Genomic DNA, 25,444 nt, shown 5'->3' with positions numbered 1-25,444 from the left:
TCTCTTTCTCTCTCCCTTCATATGCTTTGGTATTTCTTGATTACACCAGATAGTTATTTCAGTTTGTCTGGTGTGTTTCTATCTACCCAGGGTACAGAGAGGGGTTTCTATGGAAACGGGGGCGGGACAACGGTCAGTTCTTCAGCCGGAAATTCATCCTGTCAGAACGAGAGGGGGCGCTCAAGTATTTCAACAAGCAGGACGTAAGGCTGGAGTCAACACGTATTCACATCTACACATATACACATGCTCTCACACATAAATACAAGCATGTTCCTGAGAAATGTAATCTCCAGCTAACTTATGCTACTAGCTTTCAAGTTAATCATCTCAAGTTAATCATCTCTTTCAAGTTAATCATGAATACTTTTATAGCAGGCTATGTAGACTGTATGTGTCCACAAGGAAACTAAAACAAATACCTCAACAGACTTAATCTCCTTACCTATCTGTTTGTGTTTGCTGTAAACATACAGTATGTATTATTCTATGTAACAATTTATACATATACTGTATTTATGTACCGTACAGTTTGTGTATCTCCCACAGGCACGGGACCCCAAGGCGGTGATGAAAATCGAGACTCTCAATGCCACGTTCCAGCCGGCTAAGATAGGCAACCCCTACGGCCTGCAGATCACCTACCTGAGAGACAACAGCACCAGGAACATCTTTGTCTACCACAACGACTCTAAGGTGAGGCATTATGGGTGACTGTGACAAAATGGACTCTGTGGCTCTGTATCCTGGTCCCAGATCTGTTTATACTGGTATAGCCAACTCCTATTGTATCATGTGTAAATGCACCGAATTCTTAGAGATATGATGTATGATGAATCATCATTTCAATGGTACACCTAATATGGCCGCTGTTCCGCATATCAAGGAACACTGATTTAGTCTGTTCAACTAAATCTGATTCTACCATTTGAGTCTCTACACTCTTAGAAAAAGGGGTTCCAAAAAGGTTATTCGGCTTTCCCCATAGGAGAACCCTTTTTGCTTCCAGGTAGAACTATTTTGGGTTCCATGTAAAACCCTCTGGGGAAAGGATTCTACAAGGAACCTAATATGATTCTACTGGGAACCAAAAGGGTTCTACATGGAACCAAAATGGGTTCTTCAAAGGGTTCTCCTATGGGGACAGCCGAAGAACCCTTTTAGGTTCTAGATAGCACCTTTTTTTCTAAGAGTGTACGTCTCTAATAGATATGGGTTGTTTTGGATAACTGAGTGAGTGGAAATAAACTTGTCTAGATGTCTATTTCAGCAGTAGACATGTTCTTCACTGTGACAGCAGTACTCGTCATCCTGCCATGTAATCTGGTCAGTGGAGCTGGCTAGAGGAATGTGGAGGGGTTGTAATCAAATCAAATCAAATCAAATTGTATTTGTCACATGCGCCGAATACAACAGGTGTAGACCTTACAGTGAAATGCTTACTTACAAGCCCTTAACCAACAATGCAGTTTTAAGAAAGAATACCAAATAAAATCACTCAAAAAAATACAATATCAAATAATACGAAATAAAAGTAACAAATCATTAAAGAGCAGCAGTAAAAATAACAATAGCGAAGCTATATACAGGGGGTACCGGTACCGAGTCAATGTGCGGGGGCACCGGTTAGTCGAGGTAATTGAGGTAATGAACTCAGCAAAAAAAGAAACTTCCTCTCACTGTCAACTGCGTTTATTTTCAGCAAACTTAACATGTGTAAATATTTGTATGAACATAACAAGATTCAACAACTGAGACATAAACTGAACAAGTTCCACAGACATGTGACTAACATAAATTGAATAATGTGTCCCTGAACAAAGGAGGAATCAAAATCAAAAGTAACAGTCAGTATCTGGTGTGGCCACCAGCTGCATTAAGTACTGCAGTGCATCTCCTCCTCATGGACTGCACCAGATTTGCCAGTTCTTGCTGTGAGATGTTACCCCACTCTTCCACCAAGGCACCTGCAAGTTCACAGACATTTCTGGGGGGAATGGCCCTAGCCCTCACCCTCCAATCCAACAGGTCCCAGACATACTCAATGGGATTGTGATCCAGGCTCTTCGCTGGCCATGGCAGAACACTGACATTCCTGTCTTGCAGGAAATCACGCACAGAACTAGCAGTATGGCTGGTGGCATTGTCATGCTGGAGGGTCATGTCAGTATGAGCCTGCAGGAAGGGTACCACATGAGGGAGGAGGATGTCTTCCCTGTAACGCACAGCGTTGAGATTGCCTGCAATGACAACAAGCTCAGTCCGATGATGCTGTGACACACCGCCCCAGACCATGACGGACCCTCCACCTCCAAATTGATCCCGTACTGGCCTCGGTGTAATGCTCATTCCTTCGACGATAAACCCGAATCCAACCATCACCCCTGGTGAGACAAAACCGCAACCCGTCATTGAAGAGCACTTTTTGCCAGTCCTGTCTGTCCAGCAACGGTGGGTTTGTGCCCATAGGCGACGTTGTTGCCGGTGATGTCTGGTGAGGACCTGCCTTACAACAGGCCTACAAGCCCTCAGTCCAGCTTCTCTCAGCCTATTGCGGACAGTCTGAGCACTGATGGAGGGATTGTGCGTTCCTGGTGTAACTCGGGCAGTTGTTGTTGCCATCCTGTACCTGTCCCGCAGGTGTGATGTTCGGATGTACTAATCCTGTGCAGGTGTTGTTACACGTGTTCTGCCACTGCGAGGACGATCAGCTGTCCGTCCTGTCTCCCTGTAGCGCTGTTTTAGGCGACTCACAGTACAGACATTGCAATTTATTGCCCTGGCCACATCTGCAGTCGTCATGCCTCCTTGCAACATGCCTAAGGCACGTTCACGCAGATGAGCAGGGACCCTGGGCATCTTTCTTTTGGTGTTTTTCATAGTCAGTAGAAGGCCTCTTTAGTGTCCTAGGTTTTCATAACTGTGACCTTAATTGCCTACTGTCTGTATGCTGTTGGTGTCTTAACGACCGTTCCACAGGTGCATGTTCATTAATTGTTTATGGTTCATTGAACAAGCATGGAAAACAGTGTTTAAACCCTTTACAATGAAGATCTGTGAAGTTATTTGGATTTTTACGAATTATCTTTGAAAGACAGGGTCCTGAAAAAGGGATGTTTCTTTTTTTGCTGAGTTTATGTACATGTAGGTAGAGTTATTAAAGTGACTATGCATAGATAATAAACAGAGAGTAGCAACAGCGTAAAAGGGGGGGCAAGGCAAATAGTCTGGGTAGCCATTTGATTAGATGTTCAGGAGTCTTATGGCTTGGGGGTAGAAGCCGTTTAGAAGCCTCTTGGACCTAGACTTGGCGCTACGGTACCACTTACCGTGTGGTAGCAGAGAGAACAGTCTATGACTAGGGTGGCTGGAGTCTTTGACAATCTATACCACCTGGTATAGAGGTCTTGGATGGCAGGAAGCTTGGCCCCGGTGATGTACTGGGCCGTACACACTACCCTCTGTAGTGCCTTGCGGTCGGAGGCCGAGCAGTTGCCATACCAGGCAGTGATGCAACCAGTCAGTATGCTCTCGATGGTGCAGCTGCCAAGTCTTTTCAGTCTCCTTAGGGGGAATAGGTTTTGTCGTGCCCTCTTCACGACTGTCTTGGTGTGCTTGGACCATGTTAGTTTGTTGGTGATGTGGACACCAAGGAACTTGAAGCTCTCAACCTGCTCCACTACAGCCCGTCAATGAGAATAGGGGTGTGCTTGGTCCTCTTATTTTTCCTGTAATCCACAATCATCTCCTTTGTCTTGATCACGTTGAGGGAGAGGTTGTTGTCCTGGCACCGCACGGCCAGGTCTCTGACCTCCTCCCTATAGGCTGTCTCATCGTTGTCGGTGATCAGGCCTACCACTGCTGTGTCATCGGCAAACTTAATGATGATGTTGGAGTTGTGCCTGGCCATGCAGTCATGAGTGAACAGGGAGTACAGGAAGGGACTGAGCATGCACCCCTGAGGGGCCCCCGTGTTGAGGATCAGCGTGGTGGATGTATTTTTTTTTTTTTTTATCTTTTATTTTATTTCATTTTTTGGGGGTAGATCAGCTTTAATATTGATTGTAATTTCCATCAACATAATTGTCTGCATCACTTCCAATCCCCCATATGTTTTTTTCTCTCGCATATATATATATATATATATATAATATATATATATACACATATACATACATACACTTACATATACACATACATACATATAAATACATATACATACAGTATCTCACAAAAGTGAGTACACCCCTCACATTTTTGTAAATATTTGAGTATATCTTTTCATGTGACAACATTGAAGAAATGACACTTTGCTACAATGTAAAGTAGTGAGTGTACAGCTTGTATAACAGTGTACATTTGCTGTCCCCTCAAAATAACTCAACACACAGCCATTAATGTCTAAACCGCTGGCAACAAAAGTGAGTACACCCCTAAGTGAAAATGTCCAAATTGGGCGCAATTAGCCATTTTCCCTCCCCGGTGTCATGTGACTCGTTAGTGTTACAAGGTCTCAGGTGTGAATGTGGAGCAGGTGTGTTAAATTTGGTGTCATCGCTCTCACACTCCCTCATATTGGTCACTGGAAGTTCAACATGGCACCTCATGGCAAAGAAGTCTCTGAGGATCTAAAAAAAAGAATTGTTGCTCTACATAAAGATGGCCTGGGCTATAAGAAGATTGCCAAGACCCTGAAACTGAGCTGCAGCACGGTGGCCAAGACCATACAACGGTTTAACAGGACAGGTTCCACTCAGAACAGGCCTCGCCATGGTCGACCAAAGAAGTTGAGTGCACGTGCTCAGCATCATATCCAGAGGTTGTCTTTGGGAAATAGACGTATGAGTGCTGCCAGCATTACTGCAGAGGTTGAAGGGGTGGGGGGTCAGCCTGTCAGTGCTCAGACCATACGCCGCACACTGCATCAAATTGGTCTGCATGGCTGTCGTCCCAGAAGGAAGCCTCTTCTAAAGATGATGCACAAGAAAGCCCGCAAACAGTTTGCTGAAGACAAGCAGACTAAAGACATGGATTACTGGAACCATGTCCTGTGGTCTGATGAGACCAAGATAAACCTATTTGGTTCAGATGGTGTCAAGCGTGTGTGGCGGCAACTAGGTGAGGAGTACAAAGACAAGTGTGTCTTGCCTACAGTCAAGCATGGTGGTGGGAGTGTCATGGTCTGGGGCTGCATGAGTGCTGCCAGCACTGGGGAGCTACAGTTCATTGAGGGAACCATGAATGCCAACATGTACTGTGACATACTGAAGCAGAGCATGATCCCCTCCCTTCGGAGACTGGGCCGCAGGGCAGTATTCCAACATGATAACGACCCCAAACACACCTCCAAGACGACCACTGCCTTGCTAAAGAAGCTGAGGGTAAAGGTGATGGACTAGCCAAGCATGTCTCCAGACCTAAACCCTATTGAGCATCTGTGGGGCATCCTCAAACGGAAGGTGGAGGAGTGCAAGGTCTCTAACATCCACCAGCTCCGTGATGTCGTCATGGAGGAGTGGAAGAGGACTCCAGTGGCAACCTGTGAAGCTCTGGTGAACTCCATGCCCAAGAGGGTTAAGGCAGTGCTGGAAAATGATGGTGGCCACACAAAATATTGACACTTTCGGCCCAATTTGGACATTTTCACTTAGGGGGGTACTCACTTTTGTTGCCAGCGGTTTAGACATTAATGGCTGTGTGTTGTGTTATTTTGAGGAGACAGCAAATGTACACTGTTATACTGTACAAGCTGTACACTCACTACTTTACATTGTAGCAAAGTTTTATTTCTTCAGTGTTGTCACATGAAAAGATATACTCAAATATTTACAGAAATGTGAGGGGTGTACTCACTTTTGTGAGATACTGTACATATATACAGTGGGGAAAAAAAGTATTTAGTCAGCCACCAATTGTGCAAGTTCTCCCACTTAAAAAGATGAGAGAGGCCTGTAATTTTCATCATAGGTACACGTCAACTATGACAGACAAAATGAGAGAAAAAACATCCAGAAAACACATTGTAGGATTTTTTATGAATTTATTTGCAAATTATGGTGGAAAATAAGTATTTGGTCAATAACAAAAGTTTTGTTATATACCCTTTGTTGGCAATGACACAGGTACAACGTTTTCTGTAAGTCTTCACAAGGTTTTCACACACTGTTGCTGGTATTTTGGCCCATTCCTCCATGCAGATCTCCTCTAGAGCAGTGATGTTTTGGGGCTGTCGCTGGGCAACACGGACTTTCAACTCCCTCCAAAAATGTTCTATGGGGTTGAGATCTGGAGACTGGCTAGGCCACTCCAGGACCTTGAAATGCTTCTTACGAAGCCACTCCTTCGTTGCCCGGGCGGTGTGTTTGGGATCATTGTCATGCTGAAAGACCCAGCCACGTTTCATCTTCAATGCACTTGCTGATGGAAGGAGGTTTTCACTCAAAATCTCACGATACATGGCCCCATTCATTCTTTCCTTTACACGGATCAGTCGTCCTGGTCCCTTTGCAGAAAAACAGCCCCAAAGCATGATGTTTCCACCCCCATGCTTCACAGTAGGTATGGTGTTCTTTGGATGCAACTCAGCATTCTTTGTCCTCCAAACACGACGAGTTGAGTTTTTACCAAAAAGTTATATTTTGGTTTCATCTGACCATATGACATTCTCCCAATCCTCTTCTGGATCATCCAAATGCACTCTAGCAAACTTCAGACAGGCCTGGACATGGACTGGCTTAAGCAGGGGGACACGTCTGGCACTGCAGGATTTGAGTCCCTGGCGGCATAGTGTGTTACTGATGGTAGCTTTGTTACTTTGGTCCCAGCTCTCTGCAGGTCATTCACTAGGTCCCCCCGTGTGGTTCTGGGATTTTTGCTCACCATTCTTGTGATCATTTTGACCCCACGGGGTGAGATCTTGCGTGGAGCCCCAGATCGAGGGAGATTATCAGTGGTCTTGTATGTCTTCCATTTCCTAATAATTGCTCCCACAGTTGATTTCTTCAAACCAAGCTGCTTACCTATTGCAGATTCAGTCTTCCCAGCCTGGTGCAGGTCTACAATTTTGTTTCTGGTGTCCTTTGACAGCTCTTTGGTCTTGGCCATAGTGGAGTTTGGAGTGTGACTGTTTGAGGTTGTGGACAGGTGTCATTTATACTGATAACAAGTTCAAACAGGTGCCATTAATACAGGTAACGAGTGGAGGACAGAGGAGCCTCTTAAAGAAGAAGTTACAGGTCTGTGAGAGCCAGAAATCTTGCTTGTTTGTAGGTGACCAAATACTTATTTTCCACCATAATTTGCAAATAAATTCATAAAAAATCCTACAATGGGATTTTATGGATTTTCTTTCCTCAATTTGTCTGTCATAGTTGACGTGTACATATGATGAAAATTACAGGCCTCTCTCATCTTTTTAAGTGGGAGAACTTGCACAATTGGTGGCTGACTAAATACTTTTTTTCCCCACTGTATATATATTTCATTTTTTTAAATATATTTCCCTTTATTACTTTCCAACCCCACCACCCCTTCCCTAATTGGAGTAAACTAGTGAACAACAACGCTTAGGCCTCTACTTCCAGCTTATACATACTATATACATTTTATGGACACAGTCAATCTTACAATAATTATATTTTGTTTGTTTTTACTCCTGAACTTCCTCTACACTCAACCTCTCCAATCATTTTCATGATGTCCATCCGGTTTGCTTCTATATACCATATCTTTCTAACTGTGCTCTTTCACAAAAGTGCTCAACCTATAACCTATATACTTATTATGGACACAGTATGCTTTACATTAGTTATCATGTTGTTATTAGTTGTTGTTAGTTGTTATTAGTCCCATCCTTCAGCTCCATTCAACACCTCCCATCTATCTCTTAACACCATCCATATTGTACTGTGATGTTTCACAAAAGTTCTGAACCCTTCTATTCTCATTGTTTCTACAGATTGTAAATTGAAAAGAAACATTTTTCCTAAAAGTATTATTATATTATTGATCGATTGACTATGACTTTTCAGATCACCCAGTAGTGCTATCTGCAGGGTTAGCTCCAGCTAAATATTGCAATCCTTTAGCCATTCTTGGACCTGTGACCAGAAACAAGCTACAAATGGACAGTACCAAAACAAATGATCTAATGATTCTGTCTCTTCGCAGCAAAATCTGCAGAGCTGGGAAGATTGTATCCCCCATATAAATAACATTATATTGGTAGTAAGAATTTTGTATAATAATTTAAATAGAAAAATTCTAAGTTTTGAATCCGGCGTCGTTTTGCGTATCAGTTCATAAACACTATGCCATGGAATCGGTACGTCAAAAATCTCTTCCCAACTATTTTGCAATCTATATGGGATGGCTGTCAATCCTTTGGTCCTTAAATGAAACTGGTATACTTTTTTATAAATCACAATTTTCTTTAACCAATTATGTTCTTTAATGCAGGGCTGACAGACAAGTTCTTTACTTTTTCCCCCTTCCACTTTCCTCTCCCATTTTTGCGGTAATGCTGCAATTATTTGGTTGTAATTTTGTGTAGAGCAGACATTTCCATATGTTTTTGTTAGCTGCATGTGTGACATAACTCCACCAGTCCTACCTATGATATCATTTACGAAGATTATACCTATTTTTTTATTTTTTTATTTTTTTATAATGTTTTTTATCAATGAGTATATTTGAGTTTAACCACAATATTTGTTGCATTATTTGTTCTGTAGTTTCTGGAGGATGAAATTGAAATTGCAACAAACTTTCTATGGCTTGTTTTAGAAATAGTGATATTTGGGAGATGATTTCCTTTTCAAATAACTGAAAGTGAGAGGTTGTAATCTGAATAAAGGGAAAAAGGCCATTCTTGAACATGAGGTGAGACAATCTTACTAATTTGCTAGAGAACCATTTCGGATTTAAGTAAAACTTTTGTATGACTGAAGCTTTTAGTGATAGATCTAATGCTTTAATATTTAATCATTTCTGTCCTCCGAATTCATATTCATTATATAAATAGGCCTGTTTAATTTTGTCTGGCTTGCCATTCCAAATAAGATGGAATATTTTTTTCTCATATAATTTCAATAGCTGTTCGCTAGGCTTAGGCAAGACCATAAGCAAATAGGTAAACTGGGATAATACTAAAGAGTTAATCAGGGTGATTTTTTCACAAATAGACAGGTATTTACCTTTCCATTGTAGCAAGATCTTATCTATTTTTGCTAACTTTATATGAAAATGAATTGGAGTGAGATAATTTATTTCATTTGGGATATGTATTCCAATTATATCCACATCACCATCAGACCATTTTATTGGTAAACTACATGGTAATGTAAAAATTTTATTTCTTAGTGATCCAATACGTAATATAGTACATTTATCATAATTTGGTTGTAATCCAGAGAGGTTAGAAAATGTGGAGGGATTCAAGTGGTGGATTTAAAAGAAAACATGAATCATCAGCATACAATGACACCTTTGTTTTTAAGCCCTGGATTTCTAATCCCTTGATATTATTGTTCGATCTGTTTTTAATAGCTAACATTTTGATGGCCATAATAAATAGATATGCCGATAGTGGACAACCTTGTTTTACTCCTCTTGACATTTTAAAACATTATTTACTATTTTACACCTAGGGTTACTATACATCAGGGTTCTTCAATTCCGGTCCTGGAGGGCCGAAACACCTCTGTTTTTCATCCTCTCCTTCTAATCAGGGGCTAATTCAGACCTGGGACACCAGGTGAGTGCAATTAACTACCAGGTAGAAATAAAAAACAGAAGTGTTTCGGCCCTCCAGGACCGGAATTGAAGAACCCTGCTATACATGATTTTAACCCATTTTATAAGAGATTCTCCAAAATGTAAATGCTCCAGGCATTTATATATAAAATCCAGTCATACTTTATCAAATGCCTTTTCAAAGCCTGCTATGAATAACAGGCCTGGTTTCCCAGATTTTTCATAGTGTTCTATTGTTTCCAGTACTTGCCTTATATTATCTCCAATGTATCATCCATGTAAAAAACCTGTCTGATTAGAATGAATAATGTCCTGGCGGACGTGTTGTTACCTTCCCTTACCACCTTGGGGCGGCCCGTCAGGAAGTCCAGGATGCAGTTGCAGGGGGAGGTGTTTAGTCCCAGGGTCCTTAGCTTAGTGATGAGCTTTGAGGGCACTATGGTGTTGAACGCTGAGCTGTAGTCAATGAATAGCATTCTCACATAGGTGTTCCTTTTGTCCAGGTGTGAAAGGGCAGTGTGGAGCGCAATAGAGATTTCATCATCTGTGGATCTGTTGGGGCGGTATGCAAATTGGAGTGGGTCTAGGGTTTCTGGGATAATGGTGTTGATGTGAGCCATGACCAGCCTTTCAAAGCACTTCATGGCTACAGACGTGAGTGCTACGGGTCGGTAGTCATTTAGGCAGGTTACCTTAGTGTTCTTGGGCACAGGGACTATGGTGGTCTGCTTGAAACATGTTGGTATTACAGACTCAGACAGGGAGAGGTTGAAAATGTCAGTGAAGACACTTGCCAGTTGTCAGCGCATACTCGTCCTGGTAATCCATCTGGCCCTGCGGCCTTGTGAATGTTGAACTGTTTAAAGGTCTTACTCACATCGGCTACGGAGAGTGTGATCACACAGTCGTCCGGAATAGCTGATGCTGTCATGCCTGTTTCAGTGTTACTTGCCTCGAAGCGAGCATAGAAGTAATTTAGCTCGTCTGGTAGGCTTGTGTCACTGGGCAGCTCACGGCTGTGCTTCCCTTTGTAGTCTGTAATAGTTTGCAAGCCCTGCCACATCCGACGAGCATCGGAGCCGGTGTAGTACGATTCGATCTTAGTCCTGTATTGACGCTTTGCCTGTTTGATGGTTCGTCAGAGGGCATAGCGGGATTTCTTATAAGCTTCCGGGTTAGAGTCCCGCTCCTTGAAAGCGGCAGCTCTACCCTTTAGCTCAGTGCGGATTTTGCCTGTAATCCATGGCTTCTGGTTGGGGTATGTACGTACAGTCACTGTGGGGACGACGTCATGGATGCACTTATTGATGAAGCCAGTGACTGATGTGGTGTCATCAAAACAATCCCAGAACATATTCCAGTCTGTGCTAGCAAAACAGTCCTGTAGCTTAGCATCTGTTTCATCTGACCACTCTACCTCAGGCGAGCAAAACCTCGAGACTTCTTTAGATATCGTGCACCAGCTGTTGTTTACAAATATACATAGACCGCCACCCCTTGTCTTACCAGAGGCTGCTGTTCTATCCTGCCGATACAGTGTATAACCCGCCAGCTGTATGTTATTCATGTCTTTGTTCAGCCACAACTCGGTGAAACATAAGATATTACAGTTTTTAATGTCCCGTTGGTAGGATATACATAATTGTAGTTCGTCCACTTCATTATCAAGCGATTGTAAGTTGGCCAATAGTATCAATGGCAAAGGCAGATTAGCCACTTGTCGCCGACTCCTTACTAGGCACCCCGATCTCCTTCCGCGATATCTCCTTTTCTTTCTACTGCGAATTACATTTAAGTAATTTAGCAGACGCTCTTATCCAGAGCGACTTACAGTTAGTGAGTGCATACATTTTTCATACTGGTCCCCCGTGCGAAGCGAACCCAAAACCCTGGCGTTGTAAGCGCCATGCTCTACCAACTGAGCTACAGGGGACTACAGACTGACAGGGATGAGGGCCCTGTCGGGTGTCTGGAGCAAATCCCTCTCGTCCGACTCATTAAAGAGTCACACACAGGGTTTCTGGCTGGCAGGCAGTTTTTTTCTGAGGGTTTACTGCTGAGCACACATATGATAATCTCTTTCAGTAGCAAGTCACCCTTTTCTGTGGGTTAGGATGAAAGGCACAGCGTGTACAGCCTCCTCTGCTGGTCAACAGACACGATAGCAAGCTTGAACAGAACAGTAATAGTAAAGCTGTCTTGTCATGATATAATACATGTCTCATAATGTTCCATACTGTAGCAGGTTTACTGTCTTCTCAATGCAGGGATGACTCTGAATAAGACATGTATCTGACTATCTCTGACTAGGATGCTTTTGTGTCTTTGTTTTGGTAGGAAATGGTGGACTGGTTCAACGCTATCAGAGCTGCCAGGTTTCATTACCTTCAGGTGGCCTTCCCTGGAGCCAGTGATGAGGAGGTGAGGCTACAACATGTTTTGAAATTAGTATTACCATTATTAAACACCAAATTGAACAATATATATTATTTTCTCTCTTGTCTTTGCCTTCAGCTGGTGCCCAAACTGACGCGTAGCTTCATGAAGGAGGGCTTCATGGAGAAGACAGGCCCAAAGCACACAGAGGGCTTTAAGAAGAGGTGGTTCACCATGGACGACAGGAGACTCATGTACTTCAAAGATCCTCTGGTGAGGAGACAGACACACCCTACACTAAAACAACTGATCCATTCTGAATGAACCCTACTATTCTGTGGCATACTGCATACCGCATACTTTATTCTCTGATATCTCTCTCTGATCTCTCTCGCTCTCTCTTTCCCCCCGCCTCTCCCCCCTCCTCTCTCAGGATGCCTATGCAAGGGGAGAGGTGTTCATTGGCAGTAAAGAGAACAGCTACACGGTGCTCCCAGGCCTTCCCCCCTCAACCCAGGGCTACCACTGGAACCATGGCATCACCATAGTAACACCAGACAGGAAGTTCCTGTTTGCCTGCGAGACAGAGGCGGAGCAGAAGGACTGGATCGCTGCCTTCCAGAGGGTCATCAACAGACCCATGAGACCACAGGAGTACGCAGGTAAGTCAGGAGGCTGAATTACACAGGTGTACTCAAGAGTATGCACTACGTTAGGTGTGCTCTTGAGTAGGGCTGTTACGGTGACGTATTACTGCCACACCGGTGGTCACGAGTCATGATGGCAGCCACATGACCATTTAGTCACAGTAATTAGGCTTCTCCATGCTCTGATGCTGCTGATGGTCATTAATAGCCTACCAAACTTGCTAACTGCCTGGTACTCAGCACTCTATTGTCCCTCTAATCACGCTGACATCAATGCAAATGTTATCGAAAATCTAATCAAACACCTCATGAGTGCCCATGAGCTCATGTTGCGCAACATTTCTATAGGCTATGCAATTGCGTCATTAAAACAGAGTTTTGATGGCCTCTATTAAAAAGAGGAGGATCCCATCAGCTTTCTATAGGCTAGGCCTACAAAATGTTAATGATCAACGTTCCTAATTTTAAGCACATTGATTTGCTTTAACACAGGAACATAGCCTACCTGGCTGGCGTCCTCCATTCGCTATTTAAGTGCATAGATGACATGTGTTTTTTTCCTGTGCCCCTGTTCCAAGACAGGTTATAATGGTCCATTATAAATCAAAACTCATTTCACACATATATTATTTATTTTATGTAAAGACAACATTAAATTAAGAATAGTCTGATGGGGTGGCAATATTAGCCTATCACTTGTGAATGTTGTATTATCACTTGTGAATGATGCTCAGCTAAACTAAAGTGGCCAAATAACTTCTTAGAATTAAGCACATTAATCCGCTTTATAACCAGTGTAGAGCCTAACTGGCATACATAGGCTGTACGTGAGTTTCAAGTTTGGGGGCGATAACTTTCACCATAAAAATGCACCTTTATAATAAAGCATTACATACATAATTTCATTTGCCATCACTTTCGAGAGCAGTGTTTTCCTGCTAATTGATTCCATTTTGGAACAGTCGCGCTTATAGCTAAACGATCAGTCTCATTGCTTTTAAAAGGTTTTTTGATGCGAGTGGTCATATTAATTTGGGATCTATCGCATCCCACAACTGTCCCAGAATATGTTTGAATATTTATTTATTGCACAGAAGGACAAGTTGACCAATAGAATAGGTCAACTTTTGTACTATGGAGGATAGTAGATTGACATATGCTAGTGCTTTTGCAGTTCGTTAGGCCTACTCATCTTGTTGACTGACGAAAAGTAGGCTAAATGTGGACAGTCCTAACATTTAAAAAAGTACACAATTGTCATACTTGAGTAAAAGTAAATATACCTTAATAGAAAATGACTCAAGTAAAAATGAAAGTCACCCAGTAAAATACTACTTAGTAAAAGTCTAAAAGTATTTGGTTTGAAATATACTTAAGTACCAAAAGTAAATGTAATTGCTAAAATATACTTAAGTATCAAAAGTAAAAGTAAAAGTATGAATAATTGAAAATTCATTATATTAAGCAAACCAGATAGTAAAATGTTATTTTTTATTTACAGATAGCCAGGGGCACACTCCAACACTCAGACATCATTTACAAACTAACCATTTGTGTTTAGTGAGTCCGCCAGATCAGAGGCAGTAGGGATGACCAGGGATGTTCTCTTGATAAGTGTGTGAATTGGACCATTTTCTGTCCTACTAAGCATTCAAAATGTAACGAGTAACGATAGCTAACAAACTTTTGTCCATCGCGCTGTTCCATACATTTGACCTTATTTTAGCGCCCCAAAAGGGTAATACTTCCAGGTCAACTGTAATATGAATACTATTGTAAAGCACAATTTCTCCCCTTTCCAGCAAAATCAATGACGAGACCTTCATGCTGCCAGTCTCTGCATGATTGAAGAAGGCAATGGAGCTCCGCCGGATCTTTTAAAAAATGGCGGGTGGGGAAGCGAAAGCTACTGTGTCATAGTGAAAGGGGGAGATATGTCATGTGGGAAAACTGCTTTCTTCACCCGATTTGTCCAATTTATCACCTCTAAAATGTAAATAAAACACTATCTCGTTACATACCTATTTGAAGGTTTGTGTCGAATTTTAAAAGGGTTTTTAGGGCGGCGCTAAATGTATCTTCACAATTAAACTGTGGTTGTCACGGTCTTTCAGAGTCATGTTGGCTCGCAGTGATTACGCAAAGAAAAAATACAATTGATTGAATTAACTATTGATGAACTCAAGAGTAATTAACTTTACGATCACCATTACACTCACCATTGATCATTTCTTGTTTTTAATCTGCGAGAGAAGCGCTACACCTGGTGGAAAGAGGCTGTAAGGCACAGAATCAGTTTCATAATGGGTGCCGTACGTTACGTCGTGACACATCACAATTTAACGTACAGCGTCACAGGGGTCAGTTTTTCAACTTTTCTCCAATACTATGGGCTATTACCATATCAATCAACGCTTGAATAGAAACGTAGTTAACACCCCAGATTTTGATGCCAACACAGTCGCTACAGTCCCATTAGTTTTCATTGCAGCCTTGTTTGAATGCCGCGGTTGCGCAAATGTGTACGGATTGGGGTTAGTCACCGTTACTTTTGGGTGTCAGGGAAAATGTATGGAGTAAAAAGTACATTATTTTCTTTAGGATTGTAGTGAAGTAAAAGTAAAAGTTGTCAAAAATATAAATATTAAAGTAAAGTACAGATACCCCAAAAAACGACTTAAGTAGTACTTTAAAGTATTTTTACTTTACACCACTGGAAATAGACTACATTTTCTTCATATCATGTTTCTTTAGACCTGTCTAAAATAAATAATGGATTTATTGTGATGGTGTAGGCTATATTAAATGGATTTATTAGACTTTTTAAAATGTAGATGTTACAAAGGTCTGCATCAGTGGCTTGTAGGCAATGCGTGGAAGCCAGGAGATGCTAAACGTGTTCATGCTAATTAACGGTCAATTACCGTGAGACTGACAAAATGTCATGACCGCCACAGCCCTACTCTTGAGGAGCATGCATGTATGCAGATATTGCATCTTTGCAATAATATTTGCAGGGTATGTACAACCCCCAATTTAACTAGTCAAGGTCTCACAAGCAGTTGCTTGGTTGAAGCCAATGTTTTATTGCAGGGCTAAAACAAAAACCTGCACACCGGGTAACTCCCTAGCACCAGCATTGGTATTAATCACTATAATTATAGATTGATGTTGTGTTTTTAGAGGCAGTCCAAAGCAGGGTAATGAGTGATTGCCTGTTTATGTACTGTACTGTATATATATGCCTCTCTGTGTGATTGTATCTTTATGTTGTGGTAACACTAACTGGTTTTCTGCTCTTCACCATGCAGTGGAGGCCCACTTTAAACACAAGCCCTGAGACTGGAGATAGAGCTGTCACTCTATTGGACAGCTCACATCCCACTAAGAACAGAACAGACAGGATTTCTCTGCAGAGACCCCAGAATAACACAAGTCTATGGGGCTCTACTGTACCTGGAGAGAAGGAACGAGATGATAGAGATGGAAGAAATAGATCTGAGAGGAGAGAGAAAAACAATAAAAGGACTTACTTCTCCACCTCTTCTGACCTGATGCCCAAACTGGGGGTTAGAGGTCAGGGGTCAGGGGATTTGAGAGGAGAGAAAATAACACAGAAATGTCAATTCCCCTGCTGCTGCTCTCCACATAGACTCTTCCACACTGCACCCCCGCTCTTAGTGTTGTGAGTGGTTCATCCCTTGTTGTATACTAATGAGTCATGTTCACTGTGTTTGTTGAGAGCAGTACTGTAATTGTAATTTATTGATTGTACAGTTTTGATGACAGTGGATTTATGCAATTTCTCTGATTGTTCTAAACCTATGCTTCTGGACAGGGTTATGCACATCTCGTGGCTGTTATTTATTTTGAAATATAAATGTGAATGTAAATATTTTTTACTTCATGCAACAGGGTTGTAATTTATTTAATATTAATATCATACTGTATATGTTTCATCTCCCTGAACTGATGAAGTCCATTTGTGTTTATCATTGGAAAACACTAGACGGCGCTCTAGGCCACTGTAATACATCACCCATGATGTGCATTGTCATTCTGTTGGTCTGCCGCTGTAAGAAACTTGACAGGGATCCAAGCTGAGAACAATCCCATTGACCTTGTCTCCTTTACTTCAGATTCTTATTATCAAATAAATAATTAAATAATGCTATTGGTTTTCATCAACCGCTGGGCTCCCTCTCTCTCTGTGAAGGTTATCTTTTCTCTATCGCTTCTCTCTCTAGCACATGGGTTCCCAAAAATGCACAAATTGACACTAGAAAAGGCAGTGGACCCCACTTTACACTGTGTGTTCATATTCACTCAATTTAAGGTCCAGCAGGCTGTTCCAACACATAATAATTACATGAAAGTTCATTTTAATAGTGTAAAAGGCCCTTAGTTGACACTAAAAGGTTGTATTATACAGTATACCCATTTGAAGAGAAAACTATTCTTAATTTGTTTGATAAAATTTGACCCCAGTTCAATTTCAGGGTTTGGAAACTAATGCTCTAGTAGTTCAAAATCTCATCTCACAAAATGTGTGCTGGTGTGCCTGTGTTTGTTTGTGTGTGTGTTCTCGCAGTATGCATGTGTGCAGAATGGATAGGGCATCCTCCAAAGCTGTGTGCTTCTCTGTGCTGACTGATGAGTGGACACAGACAGACACACAGCTGTTGCTAGAGGTGGCAGTTGGAGAGCTCAGACAGCTGTTGGAGTTCCACGCATGGAGAGTGTTAAGCCTGGGCTGGATGGACGCTCAGAGGCGGGTGGGAAGTGTGGCTGAGCAGTTGTGAAGTGTGGAGGACCAATATTATCAATATGGGCTGAAGTGTGCTGACTGTATGCACAAACACCCACACAAGGAGCATGATCATGGCTGTGCAGCTTACACATATGCACACAGACCTGGTACTGTGTGTAATTAAAAGTTCATTACAGTTCAATTGTGTAATAGATAGTTATGGTAACATTGTAATGATTAGATGTGGTAGAGCGTTGATTCTTGTCAATTGGTGTGTCTGCGTGGGCATATGATTATCTCTGTTTATTTGTTTGTGTGAGAGTGTGATTTGAAGGAGTCAGGCTCAGGAGGGTAAATCACAGAATACAGAGTTTATTCCATAGTACACAGGGCGTAATACAGGCGCACTGGAACACAATACAGGCACACAGGGAGAAATAACCCCGGCAATACAAAGTACGGGTAGCTCAACCGAGCTACACTCATCTTCACATAAAACAATCACCCACAAGGACAAGAGGGAAGAGGGAACACTTATACACAGACTAATGAGGGGATATGAACCAGGTGTGTGTAATTGACAAGACAAGACAAATGGAATGATGAGATATGGAGCGGCAGTGGCTAGTAAGCCGGTGATGACGAACGCCGAAACCTGCCCGAACAAGGAGGGGAGGCAGCCTTGGCGGAAGTCGTGACAGTTTGCATAACTATAAGGACATGCTCCCATCATGTCTCCATACATACAGTATGTGCCTGTTCTGTGAACTACGTGCCTTTCCTGTGAACTTCCAGTACATTGTAACACATTGACATCTCGGTTCCACATACTCCTCATGGTGGGGTGTGAGTGTGTGTTTGTGTGTGTGTGTGTGTGTGTGTGTTGGGAGGTCAGGATTAAGAGCTTCAGAGGGGGTCAGGCTCATGGCGCTGCAGCCCAATCGTCATAGTAACAGCTGGGACACACTCGCACATGCTGCCTTCACTCTTTCTTTCCCTCTCTCTTTCTGACACTTTTTTCTCCCTCCCTCAATTTTCTGTAATCTCACTGACTATAGGGTTCACATCTGCTTCTGCCATCAAGACTGAGTAAATTAACATTGTCTTTATCTATTGGTAATACAGCATGTTTTCTTATATAAACATTTAGATTTTATTCATATGAAATAGTATGCTGCAAATGTACATGTACTGAATATATAAAGCGGATATAGCATTTGAGTGACTTGGCAGATTTTTTGTCAGGCATAGAGATAGGCCATCCCTCTGTCTGTGAGATGGGGACTAGATGCTTTTCCAAGGACTGGCGCCAAAGCAACATGCTGTGGTTGACCTCAGTCACCACCGTGAGGTTTCACGGTCGCTCTAATTCTGGCATTGTGAACCATCACAGACCACTCCAGACCACTCCAAGGCAAAGCTCTCCTCTTTATAGGGATTGGAGTGGTCCAACCAGCCAACACGATGGGGGATTGAAGAATAGTTTATACACCCCAAAGGGTCAGAGGGCACTATTTTTGGTTGAAATGAGACGTGCACAATATCTGTGGGAACGTCAATGTCTTGGAAACTCCTTAGTCTTTCTATTTATGTATTTGTGGAAAATTGAAGCCATTACTTAGAGTGAACAATAGAAATGGGTCTGCAGTTCAAACAACTGTTATTCACCCTTTTGTCATTGTTGCACTGCACAGGAACAACTTGCCAGTAGCATCCTGTTATTTTGAGACAGAGAATATCACATAGGCAAGAGCAGGGAGAAACTTGTACCTCATCACTTGCGTCAGTAGAGGTTTTAGGTCTAATTGACTGTTGTAAATCTATTACATTGCTGCCCCAGTCTGTTTCAAGTTAGAGGTAATAATTTAGTGATGAGTCTAACCCAATTAGGTGGTGTTTCGTGTTGGTAAAGCCTAAAGGATGGCTACGGAGAAGCTACAGCACAAATCTAATGAAAGGTCCCTGGATAGACCCACACACACAAGGGATCCCTTTCTCTGCTTAAAATTGAATGAAACATTTTTATCTGCTTTAACTTATAATAGCTGTAATGAAAATGAGAAATATATCAGTAACCTTATAAACAAGTTTCAAAATAATTAAGGAGACTAATTGAACAGAACTTAACATGAACAGAACTTGACTTGAAAGGATTAGATTAACATATGAAGCTGCTATCTGAAAGGTGTATATTATAAGTGAGGGTGTGTGTGCAGTGATTCAATTGGGATTTGTAGGGGAAAGAACAGTAACCAAAATGGGTAGATTTTCCCATGCAAAGTCTTAGCAGAATTTCAACTGCCTCTGTGTGTTTTTACCCATCCAAATTATGTGGAACTGCCTTCCCACCTGTACAGTATATATTACCATTTGTGTGGCGAATCACAGTGCGAGTCAGGTCTCCTGATGTTTCCCTCCACACTCCTCTTTTCCTCCACCCTGGCTCCAGATCCCTGTGGCATCATGGGTAAGTCAATGTTAGTTCTGTCTGGCAGCTTGTTGTCGTTGGCGCCCCGGCAGACCAGGCAAACTCCAGTAGACACTAACTCAGTCAGACTCACCAGTCAGTATTTTCACCATTCAGGAAGTAATTAAAAGTGTGTGGAACCCCAAATCATCAGCCATCATATCTGTAGTGAAACCCAGGGGCAGAAACATAGGGCATTTAGCATGGCCTGAGAGTAAATATAGCAACCTATGAGCCAGGTACAGTATATCTGTCAAAATAAATGGTTTGTGTAATGGCTATGTTGGTCTAGGTAAAGTGTCCATATTCACTGGATGAACACTATCCAGTGCGGCAAGTGATGGTGGTGATTCATGCATAATTTGTATAGCCAAACTCTTGTTTTTATGCAATGCAGCCTGATCAATTCTGTCAATAACTCTTAATACTCTGTCTCCATTCTCTATCCTCATCCCTAGCTCTCTTCTAGTTGAGTTTCTACTAAAACGTCTTGGCAAACAATAGGCAGAACAGTCTGAGTTACAGCATGCTGGTAGTGGACTGGTGGCTATAAATGAAAATGAGTTCTTACAAAAAAATTAGTATTCCGCTTACAAGCCACCCACATTCCATCTGTTCTGATCAGCTTCCCTGTGGTTAATTCCTCTCATACCCTGTGGCTTGTTGGTGCCTTTGGTAATGATGCAGTTTTTATTTGTGGGTCCAATTAATTTCCCTCTCTTTCCCCAGATAGAGGGAGACAAAGGATCTTTCAACAAAGTAATGGCTCATTAAAATTCATTGCTTTTTGTCTGTGTCACACGCTCACACGCAAGTACACGCTCACGCACGCACACACACCCACCCACATGCTCACACATGCATGCACACACACACACACACTTGGTAGTATGCCCACTCTCAGTAACTGCATGGCAAGCATCCATCTTGTCTTCAAGAAACTGCCCAACTACTCAAAAACGTTAAGTTTATATGTCATTTGCCAAAATATTCAGAACCACCAGAAAAAGGTGTGTGGGCCAACGTATTTATCGGCTCTGCATGAGTTCGTACAGTGAGTTTTGACCAGAGGCGAAGCTTCCTCTTGACAACGCTTCACTCTGCTTGAAATTTGCATAAAGTAGAGCAGAGCTTAACTTTTTCTACCACTCCGTTAGCAGGGTTCTCGCCGCTCACCTTCCCACAATCCCAGGCACATTTCTCTGCGTGCCCTTGTTGAAAATGGATGGCGGAGGAACTTCTCCTGCCGAATTCGTTGTTGGTGAAAACACTCTGCAATGCTGTTATTTAATCGTAAAGGTAAACATAAAACAGCATAAATGTGTGGTCACACACACTAAGTTTATCAAACATTTACAAGCAGCAGTTATATATTAGCTGGTTATCATAGAGCCGGCACACAAATAATCCAGTCAACATATCAAGCATAAAAGTCAAATAATCAAACCTGGATTGCCCATTGGGCAGTCTCGCCATGTTTTTTGGAGTTTCCTATTCAGAAAGACAAGCCATTTCAGCCTTCATCCATACAGAACTGCTGTGCTGGAATGAATATGTCTTCTTCAAAGGTTGACAAGTGCAGCAGATGCACAGGGCTTAGCGGTCCATGCTACAGGGTGAGTATGGCCGTTTCTGTCCTCAGTCCAGCTGTCCAGTCAATCACAGCATATGGTAGATCGTTTTACTAAAATCCTTCAACCCTGAAATCTTGTAATCTCGATTTGCAGGAAACAGAATTGAACACCTGTTGCCTAGAGTGAAAGTCTATGGCTCTTTTTCTGACAAGGAATGGAACTGCACTGGAGTGATGAACAGTAACTAAGAAGTGGAATTACTATTAGGTTGGTGAATTTGTTAGCTGGATTGTTCATTCAAAATAAAACATGTTAATATAAAACATAAATACAAACATAATATTTGAACGTTATAATAATTATTCAATCTGAGATAAAGGGTTGAACATAAGTAAGTAAAAGTAAATATAGATGTGTATTAATTCATGATGTGGTCAAAACAGAAGTGTGGTCCACATTTTCCTCACAGAAGGTTCATGCATGATTGTGGGTAGAGACTCTCTGTCCATTCTGACAAAACCAGCAGGCACTTGGTCTTAGATAATGTCCAACCTTGACCCTTGTGTCATGTCCTCACTAACACAGCACAAACAGGAGAAGCCCATAGACTATGTGAAAGCCATGTCAGGCACCATAGGCAGTCAGTGCCGAATCTAAGGCCTGGAGAGTGTGGTATAGACTGGCTGCTCCCAGTTTGTGGTGGGGCTGTGGAGCGGAGGGATGGCCACGCTGTTGATGAGCGGGTTGCTGTAGGGGCGGCGAGAGGAGTGGAAGTAGGGGTACTGATAGAGACCTGCGGGGTAGCTGGAGTAGGCACTGTAGTAGCTGGGGCTCTGGAGGTCTGCATAGTCACACTGGGGGCTGGGCAGGGAGGAGGAGGATGAAGATGAGGAGGCTGCAGAGGAGGGGCAGCTTCCAGAGCTGATGGGGGTGTAGTCAGGGTGGGGTGGCGAGGAGCTGTGGGAGTGCTGGCTGCTGTAGTGGCTGGGACTCAACTGCTCCGTTTTGATCTGCGTTCTGTGGTGAACGCCATCGCTGTTACTAGAAGGCGAGGAGGAAGAGGGGAGCGCCGCCTCCAAGGCATTGCTGTGGGAGTGGCCGAAGGAGGAGCTGAGGGAGCCAGAGGGGGGGTTGGATCCGTGCCCCCCGTGCCCGTGGTCCGGAGGCGCAGGAGTGGAGCTGTGCCCATTGACTGGCAGGTACTGGTCGAACTCGTGGACGTCAAAGGCCTCCATGTTGCTGATGACATCGGTGCTAAGCTCAGAGATGTCCACGTTGCTGAAGTCGATGTTCTGCCGTCCGCTGTCCAGGGGGCGCCGGCCATCATGTTTCACCCCCAGATACAGCTCTGTCTTGGGGGTGGTGGGGGGTGTGGGGGGACCATGTGGATGACCTTCAGAAAAGACACGACAGATGCCTAAACATTAGCTACTGCATACTAACAAAAGAACGTACCTGCACACCTCAACCCTGAACCCAGGAGAGATAGCTAAGTGTTCATACAGGATCTCAATCAGTAAAAAAAAAAGACCATGCCCTGGTGACTGACAAACTCAGTGTTGCTATTGAGTATGGATTGTTTAACATTCTTGCACAAATGTATCAAATATGCTGGGAAATCCACTCACCTGTCCGCTCTGGATGATGCCCATCCCCCAGGGAGGTCAGTCTTACCAGACCAGGTTCAGCCTTGTACATCTGGCCCGGGTGGAGGTGGGCCAGCTCAGCCCCGGAGTCGGAGTCACTCTGACCTGGCTTGGTGCTCTTCCTTCTCCGAGGTTGGTATTTGTAGTCAGGGTAATCTTTCTTGTGTTGCACCCTCAGTCTCTCTGCCTCCTCCATAAATGGCCTCTTCTCGCTTTCAGAGAGCAGGCTGGAAATTGATGACAGGTTGGGTTGAGTTGTGGACTATTATAAGATGCACAATGCTGGATGTCACAGTGAATACATTATCATCATCATTCTAAACAAAATGCCATGTAACATTAGGTTAATCAATATGAAAAGGCAAAGTTGTGCAGTAATGTTCATGAAACAATACTAGAAAATAAAGTAATAATAAGTGTTTTGTAACTTGTCAGCAATGAACATTGTCTACATCAATCTTCACTGCAGATTTTTGGGTTTGGTGCAAAAACATTTCCATAGTACATCTGTGCCATGTTCTATGCAGCACATTAGGCACGCAAATGTGTGTTATATCCCCCATTAAATATATACATTCGGTTATCTCTACTGACCGCCAGAGCTTCCCCAAGGTCTTGCTGAGTTCGGCGTTGTGGAGATGCGGGTACTGGTCAGCTAGTTTCTTGCGCGCCGCCTGCGCCCACACCATGAACGCGTTCATCGGCCTCTTCACATGGGGTTTGTTTTTCAGAGACCGCTCTCCTCGTGTAGGCATCGGTACGAGCGACCAGTCGTATCCGTTCAGTACCTGAGACACCGCGTCTCGGATGCACGCGGGAAACCGTTTATCCTCCTCGCTGGTGTCCAGTTTTGGGGTTATCCCGTCGCTGGGCGCCTGTCCATCGGAGCTGGTTGGAGAGGACGGGACGTCTGAATCCGAGTCGTCCTGCGACATCGAGCTGACGGTTCCCGTTGGACTACATGGATGGTCGTTGAATGACTTACTCGTCTCCTCAGTCATGTTCAGGCAAAATGGCTTTGGTCTATCTAGTTGCCTGTTGATTGCACCAAATGCGCATTTTACGCACGGAGCCCTGAGTGACCAAAAATGAAAATGTAAAATCCCAAACGCTCTTCGTGATGTTAGTTCTTACCTATGACCCTGTTGTAAGTTTTGTCATGTTGGTTATGATGTCCACACTCTGAAATCTCAGTTTGATACTGACACATTTTTCATCCTCTCACTCCACCCCTCATATCTTATTGGTTTGTACATACACTGTAGCTCCACTGGTTCCTCCCATTTGTAGGAAATATGAGCCAGTGATTTGAAATGTGTGTTATATACACTACCTGTCAAAAGTTTGGACACACCTACTCATTCAAGGGTCTTTCTTTATTTCTACTATTTTTTACATTGTAGAATAATAGTGAAGACATCAAAAGTATGAAATAACACATATGGAATCATGTAGTAAGCAAAAAAGTGTTAAACAAATCAAAATATATGTTATATTTGAGATTCTTCAAATAGCCACCCTTTGCCTTAATGACAGCTTTGCACACTCTTGTTATTCTCTCAACCAGCTTCATGAGGTAGTCACCTGGAATGCATTTCAATTAACAGGTGTGCCTTCTTAAAAGATAAGTTGTGGAATTTCTTTCCTTCTTAATGCATTTGAGCCAATCAGTTGTGTTGTGACAAGGTAGGGGGGGTATACAGAAGATGGCCCTATTTGGTATAAGACGAAGTCCATATTATGGCAAGAACAGCTCAAATAAGCAAAGAGAAACGACAGTCCATCATTACTTTAAGACATGAAGGTCAGTCAATACGGAACATTTCAAGAACTTTGAAAGTTTCTTCAAGTGCAGTCGCAAAAACCATCAAGCGCTATGATGAAACTGGCTCTCATGAGGACTGCCACAGGAATGGAAGACCCAGAGTTACATCTGCTGCAGAGGATAAGTTCATTAGTTACCAGCCTCAGAAATTGCAGCCCAAATAAATGCTTCACATAGTTCAAGTCACAGACACATCTCAACATCAACTGTTCAGAGGGGACTGTGTGAATCAGGCCTTCATGGTCGAATTGCTGCAAAGAAACCACTACTAAAGGACACCAATAATAAGAAGAGACCTGCTTGGGCCAAGAAACACGAGCAATGGACATTAGACTGGTGGGAATTTGTCCTTTGGTATGGAGTCCAAATTGGAGATTTTTGGTTCCAACCGCTGTGTCTTTGTGAG

The 25,444-nt window shown here is 42.8% G+C and overlaps 2 protein-coding genes across 5 annotated transcripts in view; one reads left to right on the top strand and one right to left on the bottom strand.

Annotated features, from left to right (window-relative positions):
• Positions 1-16,735, top strand: part of LOC121586432 (arf-GAP with dual PH domain-containing protein 1) — a 72,810-nt gene extending 56,075 nt beyond the window's left edge. The window contains exons 5-10 of one of the 4 annotated variants that reach the window (XM_041903134.2): positions 91-203; positions 550-696; positions 12,091-12,174; positions 12,268-12,402; positions 12,563-12,791; positions 16,088-16,735. In XM_041903134.2, the coding sequence (XP_041759068.2) occupies positions 91-203; positions 550-696; positions 12,091-12,174; positions 12,268-12,402; positions 12,563-12,791; positions 16,088-16,116 (737 nt within the window). In that variant the 3' untranslated portion in view covers positions 16,117-16,735. Of the gene's footprint in view, positions 1-90; positions 204-531; positions 697-12,090; positions 12,175-12,267; positions 12,403-12,562; positions 12,792-14,578; positions 15,382-16,087 lie in introns of those variants that run through there. The other 3 variants (XM_041903126.2, XM_041903117.2, XM_041903109.2) reach the window with 3 other exon arrangements.
• Positions 16,736-20,859: 4,124 nt separating this feature from the next.
• LOC121586482 (transcription factor Sox-8-like) lies at positions 20,860-24,403 on the bottom strand. The gene is made up of 3 exons (XM_041903196.2): positions 23,808-24,403; positions 23,196-23,440; positions 20,860-22,960 (listed from the first exon to the last, which is right to left on the bottom strand). The coding sequence occupies exons 1-3, from the start codon at positions 24,212-24,214 to the stop codon at positions 22,221-22,223; spliced, it is 1,392 nt and encodes a 463-aa protein (XP_041759130.2). The 5' UTR covers positions 24,215-24,403; the 3' UTR covers positions 20,860-22,220.
• Between the last annotated feature and the right edge of the window lie 1,041 nt (positions 24,404-25,444).

Source organism: Coregonus clupeaformis, chromosome 2, assembly GCF_020615455.1.
Source record: "Coregonus clupeaformis isolate EN_2021a chromosome 2, ASM2061545v1, whole genome shotgun sequence".
NCBI lineage: Eukaryota > Metazoa > Chordata > Actinopteri > Salmoniformes > Salmonidae > Coregonus > Coregonus clupeaformis.
Note: the sequence above shows the minus strand (reverse complement) of the source record. Positions and strands in the feature narration are given on the sequence as shown.

What these genes read in the sequence shown, in the direction of transcription:
- LOC121586482 (XM_041903196.2), bottom strand. Translation starts at nt 24,214, where the DNA reads ATGACTGAGGAGACGAGTAAGTCATTCAACGACCATCCATGTAGTCCA. An exon ending in ACCTTGGGGAAGCTCTGGCG is followed by an intron (nt 23,441 to 23,807) that starts GTCAGTAGAGAT and finishes ATCAATTTCCAG; the next exon opens with CCTGCTCTCTGAAAGCGAGA. An exon ending in GCATCATCCAGAGCGGACAG is followed by an intron (nt 22,961 to 23,195) that starts GTGAGTGGATTT and finishes TCTTTTCTGAAG; the next exon opens with GTCATCCACATGGTCCCCCC.